At 41.5% G+C, this 9,894-nt stretch overlaps 1 protein-coding gene across 1 annotated transcript; it reads left to right on the top strand.

Annotated features, from left to right (window-relative positions):
• The first annotated feature begins 3,063 nt into the window (after positions 1-3,063).
• LOC146895935 (pregnancy-specific glycoprotein 22-like) lies at positions 3,064-8,273 on the top strand. Its single transcript, XM_087909296.1, has 5 exons — positions 3,064-3,136; positions 4,320-4,679; positions 5,110-5,469; positions 6,625-6,984; positions 8,002-8,273. Exons 1-5 carry the CDS (start codon positions 3,073-3,075, stop codon positions 8,271-8,273), a joined length of 1,416 nt encoding a protein of 471 aa, XP_087765422.1. The 5' UTR covers positions 3,064-3,072.
• The last annotated feature ends 1,621 nt before the right edge of the window (positions 8,274-9,894 follow it).

The following is a 9,894-nucleotide window of genomic DNA, read 5'->3' as shown; positions in this document are numbered from 1 at the left end:
ATGTGGCTCTCTTTTTTTCTCAATCCACGCATGCTTATTAAAGTGAAATCCAAAATCTCTATCTCATGTCAGAAGAGCCACCTGATATGGGACAGAAGAAAAACAAATATTTAAGTACTATTTTATTGCCACTAATCTCATAATCCATATTGTATCTTTAAAGCTTTTCTTAAGGCAAACATATTATTACAAAATTTATAAGATTAATATATATGTATTTTAAAGTTTTGTCATGATATTAATGGTCATCTATAGTACTAATTAATTCTAGCCAAAAGCTTCATCTACCCTCCCAGTATGTGATTTCGGGTTTGAGTCCCTATCAGTTTTATGTAGTGAACCATGACCATGCCAAACAGTGACCTCTGAATGATGAGGCCCCACAAAGATTCCTCCAGTACTATAATACCACTAAACTGAAAAATACTGCCCAAAGCTTGGCTTTGGACTACAAACTGCTCAGAACAATTTCTAGGTGGCTAGTTCAGATGATCCAGCTTCACAGACTACTTCAGTTAGGACTTGAGACAAGCCCATTACACAGAAACTAGACAACAAGTGATAGAGCCATCTATCCCAGGGCTTGATAACTAACCTAAATTTTTCTTTTCCAGAGCCCTCAAAGTTGTTGTCATCCCATATATATATATGTGTGTGTGTGTATATACATATATATATGCACCTATACATGCATATATACATCTACATACATACACACATATTATATAATATATATAACATGTATATATAATATATATTATATATATATAATATGTGTGTGTGTGTGCATGCTTGTTTTTCTTTTCAAAACAAGAACCCTGAATCTAATCTATTTTGTTGAGCTTTTTACCTGATCATTACCAATAACAGCTTGTAATCAACCACCCTAAACAACGACAAACATTTATAACCCATTGAACTACCATTTTATACCACCTACATCACTGCTTGTTCTTACATCATGTTCTTAAATTTACTTCCTGCATCCCCAGACTTCTATACCCAGCAAAGCTTTCTTTCACCATCGATGAAGAAAACAAGATATTCTATGACAAAAACAGATTTAAACAATACGTATCCACAAACACAACCTTACAGAAAGCATTAGAAGAAAAACTTCAACCAAAGAAAGCTAACACCACCCACAATAATGCAGACATCTGATAACCCTCCAACAACTCAACTCAAAGAAGGGAAACACACAAACACTACCACCAGGAAAAGTAACCGGAGTTAGCAACCACTGGTCATTAATATCACTTAATATCAATGGACTCAATTAAACTATAAAAAGTCAGGTTAAGAGAATGGATACAAAAACAGGATACAGCATTGTCCTATTTACAAGAAACACACCTCACCCTCACAGACAGCTACTACCTCAGAGTAAAGGGTTGGGAAAAGGTTTTCCAATCAAGTGGAGCTAAGAAATAAGCGAGTGTGGCTATACTAATATCTAACAAAATTGATTTCAAACTAAAATCAGTCAGAAGAGATGGAGAAGGACACTTTATAATCAAAACAGGAACAATTCAAAATGAGGTCTGTCTCAATCCTAAATATATATGCCCCTAATATAAAAGCATACACATACGTAAAAGAAACATTACTAAAACTCAAATCACACACCAAAGCCTACACCCTAATAGAAGGATGAGAACTAACATATGTAGTGAATCAAATGGACTTAGCAGACATCTTTAGAACATTTTACCCAAATTGGAAAGAATATACCTTCTTCTCAGCACATTGTGAAACCTTCTCAAAAAGTGATTACATACTTGGTAACAAAGCAAACATCTACAGATACAAAAAAAATTGGAGTCAACACCTGTGTATTATCGGATCGCCACAGAGTAAAGCTAGAATTTAACAACAATAGCACTCCCAGAGAGCTTATGAACTCATGGAAACTGAAAGTAAACTACTGAACCACCCCTGGGTCAGGGAAGAAATAAAGAAAGAAATTAAAGTCTTCCTTGAATTCAATGAAAATAAAAACACAACATGCCCAAAGCTATGGGACACTATGAAGGCAGTGTTAGAAGGAAAGTTCATAGCACTAAGTGCCCACATAAAGAAAATGGAGAAAGCTCACATTAGAGACTTAACATCACACCAGAAATCTCTAGAAAAAAAGAAGCAGAGTCACCCAGAAGGTGTAGAAGACTGGAAATAATCAAACTGAAGTTGAAATCAATAAAATAGAAACAGAAAACAATGAAAAGAATCAATGAAACAAAGAGTTGGTTCTTTGAGAAAATCAACAAGATAGACAAACCATTATCCAAACTAATCAAAAAGCAGAGAGAGAACACCCAAATTAACAAAATCAGAAATGAAAAGAGGGACATAACAACAGACACTGAGGAAATTCAGAGAATCATTAGGTCTTACTACAAAAGCCTGTATGCCACAAAATTGGAAAATGGAAAGGAAATGGATAATTTTTAGATAGATACCATATACCAGAATTAAATCAATACCAGGTGAGCAGTAATTAAAGGCTCCTGGGCCTCTCTCTTAGTTCAGGAATTTGACTGGTGACATTAGTGATAAAAAATTGACCTTCATCCATAGTTATCATACATCTAGTCTCTTTCCTGCCTTCAGAGACATATGTCACTTTCCTCCTGGGATTAAATAAATACAGTCTTTGTCGAGCATTGAGTGCACAGGACAGACAGCGTGCTCAGCTATGTATTTTTTGTCACAGGACACGTAGTTGTGATAAAGGCTCCCTCTGGTGTTAAGACCCAAGGCAAGGACACAGCAGATAACAACTCTCTGAAGAGCCATTGTTCTCTGAGGGTATGGGGATGCTTATCAACATTGTTGCTCAATGTGTCGCATGAAGTAGAAACATAAAGGGAAGTCAAGAGTGATAGAGGGCAGTACTGAGAGTGGAAGGGACAAGGCAGTACCTTGGACACAAAATCTACCCTCAGCAGCTCACTGGGTTCTGGGAAGTGTTCCTGTCTGAGAGGAAACTCAAAGAACAGCAGAGACTGAGCTCCTTGCTGGAACTGAAGCTCTTCTCCTAAAAAGGAGGACTGTACAGTGAGAAGGGAGATGGAGGTGTCTTCTGTTCTTCTCTGCAATGGATGTACCTCATGGCAGGGACTTCTGCTCACAGGTAAGGGTACACACTCTTTGACTGTGAGGGTGGAAGGAAACTTGGAGGCAGGCTGTAGTCTTCTAAGGAGGGCAGGAACCTGAGAGAAGATTTGAGGTTTCTGTTTGCAGTCATGGGGAAGAAGGTACAATGAGGGACTGAGGCTCATCAGCTTGAGCAGACAGATGTGATGAGGGGAAGAGACAAGCCTCAAGCACTCAATATAGTCAATTGCTTTGTCTGCAGTGTTCTAAGACAGCTGTTGCCAACCACGATAGCATGACCCTCCAAATAGAAATCAATCAGGGGTGGACCAGAGAGATGGCTGAGTGTGTGGAGATATGACAACCTGCATTTAATCCTCAGCTCCCTCATTGTAGATGGAGAGAACAGATCCCAGAAGGCTCTTTCCTGCCCTCCACACAGATGCTGTGGTGTATATCTGCAGATGCTAATATTGAGACAAATGTCTTCACATATGTTCTGCGGCATGTACCCACACATGGGCAAACTGAAACATATGCTTCCACACAGATTTTGGCACACTCTTCACGTGAATACACAGAGACACCTGCCTTCAGAAATACACATGTATTATACATGAGTAAATTAAAATAATTTAAATCACACTTGAATATAATTATTGTCATTAACTCCAAACCTGGGAACTATGTAGATAATCTCATGGGGACACACTCCTCTTTCCTTCCTTCCTTCCTTCCTTCCTTCCTTCCTTCCTTCCTTCCTTCCTTCCTTCCTTCCTTCCTTCCTTCCCTTTATCCACTATTCCTGAATCTTTCCCAAGAGCTGAATTTTCCAAAACAGCCACACTAATCCCTGTCCTCACAAGGCCTTGGCTCTTGTGGACCTGACATCAGTGTATCTGCAAAATGAAGTCCTGGGTTGACTGAAATTCTAAAGTGGACAGAGAAAAAAAGTCAGAAAGTTAGGACTCTCCAGAGGAGTTCAGAAAGGCATCACATAAAATATTTTATGTGAGGAGTGATATGGGCACACTCACAGGGAAACAGACAGACACCTGAGCAGAGGATTCCTAAGGGAGTTGGACATACAGTGTGAGGCTCTGAGGGACTGAAAATCATGTTGTTCATCAAGAACGGTGGAAACACTTCTATTCCCCCATCTAAGCTGAGTGATGTTCAAATAAACTCAACATTGATGGTTTTTCTCTGCTCCCTTCTAGCCTCCCTTTTAACATGCTGGCACCTGTCCACAGCTGTCCAAGTCAGAATTGAATCTATCCCACCCCAAGTGATTGAAGGAGAAAACGTCCTTTTTCTTGTCCACAATCTGCCAGAGAATCCTCTAGCTTTAATCTGGTGCAAAGATGGGGGAAATATGGACCATGCAATTGGAACATATTTACTGAACAGAAGTTTAAGTGTACCAGGGCCTTTTCACAGTGGTAGAGAGACAGTATACAGCAATGGATCCCTGCTGCTGAGAAATGTCAACAAGAAGGATACAGGATACTATACCCTACAAATCTTAAATAGATATATACTTCTTGTGTCAACAACAACCGTGTACCTTCACGTGCACAGTAAGTGATTCTGTGAATTTTGGGTTCTGGGTGGATTTTATTTCATTGGACATACACAGTAGAGTGGCCTGTGCCTCCCTCCCCTATGCACTGCAACCCAATTTTGTGTTTTGAGTGTTCAGTGCAGGATACACACAGTGCAGACTAATGACAAAAGGTCACAGTCCTTCACTTGACTTCTCTTTAGAGACAGGTGGACAGATGGTGGGTAACTCAGTCTAGGATAACAATAACCGGCTATGTATAGACTCCTGGGGCTCTCAAAAGAGTGTGTCCTTGAGAAAGACCCCAAAGGAATCAACATTGGGTGCTTACCTCCACCAAGAAGGACAGGGAGAAACTCATATACCTAGGTTGAGCAGCAGACACAGGACCTCATTTTAGCCAAATCCAAAAGTTCAAATTTGGTCGGATCTCTCTTCCCTTCTAGCCATCTTTTGGACTTGTGGGCGCCATGCCACCTCTCCCCAACCCACTATTGAATCAGTGCCACCCTGCATTACTGAAGGGGGAAGTGTTCTCCTACTTGTTCACAATCCACCAGAGAATATTAAAACCCTTCTCTGGTTCAAATGGATGACTGCGTTCAAGAAACTTGAGGTTGCACGATATATATCAGACCGAAAAGCAACTGTGTGGGGGCCTGCATACAGCGGCAGAGAGACGTTGCACAGAGATGGATCCTTGCTGCTTCGTGGTGTCACTCAGAAAGAGCCTGGACTGTACACTCTTGCTATTCTGAGAACAGATATGAGAAGGGAAGAAGCACAGGTGCAGCTCCAGGTACACAGTAAGTGATTCTCTGTGATTGTTCAGTACCTGGTAGGTCTTAGATATACAGAACTGCAGTGGGTGGCCAAGCTGCTCTTCTCTGTATTGTGTTCCCAGATGGAGATTTGTGCACTTAGTGTAGGTCACACTGTTAGAGACAAATGGCCATAGATCAACTTCCATCTTCTGACTCGATATGCATCAAGGAAGATCTTGATGGAAAACAACTCTGTCTAAGATGTCAGAGTCAGAGCAGTCTCTTGAGGCTCTAGATCAGGGAGTCCTGAATTCTGTCATCTTTCCAAGACTGGACTAAAGTGACACAGGGGAGCATTTTCTAGTGCTCTACTCTTACATCCTTTCAATGCTGATAGGAAAAATGGTTTTAGAACATTCATGTCAAACTAGGTTATTTATTAGCTCCAAATTGCGAGTATCATGAATAAAATCCAGGTACAGAGACCATGAAGGAGTGCTTCCATTTGGCCCGATCTTCATGCTTGCTCAAACAACTCTCTTATATCACCCAGGATTCCTTGCCTGGTGTTTGAACTGCCTGCATGGTCCAAACCCTTTTGCATCAATTCCAAATTTAAAAATATGTCCTGTAGCTTTGCCCACCCCCTAATCTGGTGGTGGAGTTTTCAACTGTGACCTTTTTTTTCAAAATGACTGTAGCTTGTGTCAAGTTGACATAAAACCATTCAGCCTATTACTGAAGCATTTTAAAGACCCAACACTGCCTTGAAGATCAGACTGCTCCCAGGCCCCAGACATAATGAATACTTGACAGAGCAAGCACATCTATTACTGAAGTCATGGGTTAAGTGTTGCTTCAAAGTAAACCAAAGAAAAATCCTACAAAGTTCCAGGCCTGTTGAGTTCAGAGGAGTCATCATCTCAAACCCTAGTGTTCATGTGTGCATGCAGTGTCTGAGGGCAGTGAGGGAGCAGCCATATAAGCACCCTAGGGGCAGTTCCATGCAGAGGACATATCAGGGGCATTTTGGAAAGGAAGAGGTCATGTTTCTATTAACTCTATTAAGTTGGATAGATACACACTCCTGCAACTCTAGGTTGAGTGATGAATCCATCTGCTCGGGATGGTGTTTAACATCTTTTCACCAAACACGATGATCCCCATGTGATAGCTTTTTTCTCTTCTCCCTCCCAGCTTCCCATAATCAGTCCTGCAACCCTTTCGCTTCTTCCCAACTCATGATCCAACCAGAGCCTCGCTATGCAGCTGAAGGGGAAGGCATACTCCTCCAAGTTCATAATCTTCCAGAAGATCTAAAATCCTTTTCCTGGCATAAATCAAAGTCTACAACCCCATTCCTTAAAGTTGTAGAATACAGGAGAGCCACGAATTCCATCATCTGGGGGCCTGAAGCCAGAAGAAGAGATACAGTGTACAATAATGGATCCCTGATGCTCGAGGATCTCACCGAGAAAGATGCAGGAATCTACACACTAACAATTGTAAACAAAGATTCCAAAATTGAAAAAGCGTACGTGGAATTTTATGTAAAGAGTAAGTGACTCTCTATGGTCTCTAACTGCTTAAAGTGTCTGATCTCACTTTATATGTTAAACCGTCAGAATTGGGCTGTTTCTACCCTCTTCCCCACTGCATTGTGTCCCCACACTGGAGTTTGGGTCTTTATTGCAGGACACACATGGGGTAGAAAAACTGTAATAGATCAGAACCCCACGCTTGCCCTTTTCATATAGAGCTCAGCCTCAGGATGTCAGCTACAGCCCAGACACTTGGAACTCTCACCATGCACATGTCCCAGAAAGATTATGTTGGAGTCAGGCAGTTCTTGAATAGTTAAATCTTGGGGTCTTAACAGAGAGAACCAGAAAACTCCAACTCTCCAACTTTCCCCTGGCTGGACTAAAGGTGACATTGGGGAGATTTTTGCAACTGTTTGTCTAGATTTCATTGGAGCTCACAGGGAACAAGGCTTTACTGACTCTCCAAATCATAGGGCTGACTATCCTAAAGTGTAAAACCAGTTGTCTACTGCCCTGACAGCTGCAGTTTGTTCGGTCACCTGTGCGTCTCCTTTTCCTATGACTCAGTGGACAGGTGTCTGGGCCATTAGCCTATTGTTCTGAAGGGTTTATGAGACTTCCCTGGAAGTTCAAGGCACCAAGGGAAGAAATCGAAGAGGTAGCTACTCTCGATTTCTCCTTCACCTCAGGAGTCCAGACTAGGGAATTGTTTTCTGCAGATAAATAGTAACAGATGCTGTTGATGTCACCAGCTCTCCCACCCCAAGCTTAGACCATTGCTCACAACTAAGCTTAACTCATGGACATGGCAATGATCATGCATTGTGTTTCCTATCCCAGTGAAACCGAGACACAGAAAACTGCCTGAATCAGGTCCCTCAGTACCTGAGTGGCAGATCCAAAACACAAGCTATGTGTCTAACCACAGCTACAAATTCTCCCCCCTGGAAGGTTTATAAAGTCTGAACTAAAGAGAGCGTGGTTGAACTCTCTGGATGACTGCCATTTGGCATTCTCTGTTTCTTCACAGAGTCTGTGACACAGCCCTTTGTGCGAATCAGTGACAGCACAGTCACAGGAGGTACATCTGTGATCTTCACTTGCATTTCACCTGACACTGAAGTCTCCATCCGTTGGATTTTCAATAACAAGAGTATGCATCACCTAGGAAGAATGACTTTGTCCCCAACAAAGTGTGGATTCAGAATAGATCCTGTCAGGAGTGAGGATGCTGGAGAATACAAGTGTGAGGTCTCCAACCAAGTCAGTATGAAGACCAGTCTACCAGTCTCCTGGCCGTGATGTGTGAGTGACCGCTCCTCTTTTCACGGTAGAATGCTGACATTTGTTTATCTATGGGGTACAAATGTAGAAAAATTATGTGGTGAAAATAATTAGGTACTACTCAGGTTTAGCCAACATGGTGACTCATGCCTTTAGTCCTGGGATACGTGTGTGTAAAATGGAAGGTCAGGAATTCTAGTGATGTTGTCTTAAAAAGAAATTAAAGACATCAACATGGTAAACAAAAATCTAAAGCCTCAAAAGCTTAGCTTGTGGTTCAAATACATAACTACCTCTCAGAATTCATGCAAACTAATTTCAGGAGCCCTAAAACTTTTGGATGTCCCAAGTCTGCTCTGAAAGTGATGCATTGTTTTCTTTGAGAAAAACATCATCTCATATGAACAAACACATTCCTCATTTCACCAGTTTACCTAAACTAAATGCTGCCTGCACACCAGCCAGCCATGTGAAGTGAGGAAGAATAACAGGAGAAGGGTCTGTCCATTTTCACTGTGGACATCGCTGGTTTCTTAACAGCTTTGGTCCAGTTTGGTTGATAAACAGAAGTAACATCCTTCACATAAGGGCAGATCACACGGTTTTCATCCTGAAAGTGGACTTCACAGTGGGACTTTGAACATCAGTATTTTTCTGTTAATATGTATTTCTTCCCTTTTCCCTCTCATATATCACATACTGACCACAATTAACCCCTCCACCCACTCCTTTCTTAGTTCCACTTTCCCTCTACCTCAGATCTACTCCTCTTCTGTTTCCCTTAAAAAATGATAGGGATATCTACAGAACATGACATATCAAGTTATGTTAGATTTGCCACCATCCCTCATATCAGAGCTGGGAGAGGCAACCCAGTAGTAAGAAAAGGGTCCAAAGGCAGGCAAAAGTGTCAGAGATGTCCCCCACTTCCACCTTTAGGAGTTTCTGAAGAATCTGCATTACCATAACTTATATTCCAAGGCCCTAGCTCAAACCCATACCAGGTTTATCACTTCAGTCTCTGTGATCCTCTATAAGCCCTGCTCAGTTGTTTCTGTGGTCCATGTGTTCATGGCATCCTTGACCTCTCTGGTTCCTATTATCCATTCTTCTACTATTCTTTGGGGTTCCCCAGGTTCTTGTAAATGTTGGTCTGTATATCTCTGCATCTGCTTTCATATTTGGATGATGGTTCTCTGATAATCATTAGGCTTGACACTGATCTTTTAGTATAACTAAAGTTTATTAGTCAGTATTTCACTGAAATATTTTTTTCGATCATGTTTGTTTCTCTTCTTAATTTCTGGGCTGTCCAGCTTCTGTCTGCTTCCTAGCCATCCAGGCAAGGTCAGGTCTGGCCTCCCTCTCATGGCATAGACTTTAATTTGAATCAGTTATTAGTTGGAAAATCCCACAAGTTCTCTTCAAACATTACCCCTGTATATATTTCAGGATAGACAAATTGTAGGTCAAATGTTTTGTGGCTGGATTGGTGTCCCAGTCTCCTTGTTAGAGTCTTCTGTGGTTACAGCAGATAACTGGGTCAGGTTACCTATGCCTCACTACTAGGAGTCTTTACCAGGGTCACTCTTGTAGCTTCCAGGGAGATTCCACCTGCTGCCATCCCAACCTGCCCCAA

The sequence above is a fragment of the Myodes glareolus genome, chromosome 1 (genome assembly GCF_982192425.1).
Source record: "Myodes glareolus chromosome 1, mMyoGla1.1, whole genome shotgun sequence".
NCBI lineage: Eukaryota > Metazoa > Chordata > Mammalia > Rodentia > Cricetidae > Myodes > Myodes glareolus.
This window is presented reverse-complemented; position numbering and strand designations above follow the sequence as displayed.

Coding starts and splice junctions, on each gene's coding strand:
- LOC146895935 (XM_087909296.1), top strand. CDS start 3,073: ATGGAGGTGTCTTCTGTTCTTCTCTGCAATGGATGTACCTCATGGCAG. Junction 4,680..5,109: donor CGTGTACCTTCACGTGCACA/GTAAGTGATTCT, acceptor CTTCCCTTCTAG/CCATCTTTTGGACTTGTGGG. Junction 5,470..6,624: donor GGTGCAGCTCCAGGTACACA/GTAAGTGATTCT, acceptor TCTCCCTCCCAG/CTTCCCATAATCAGTCCTGC.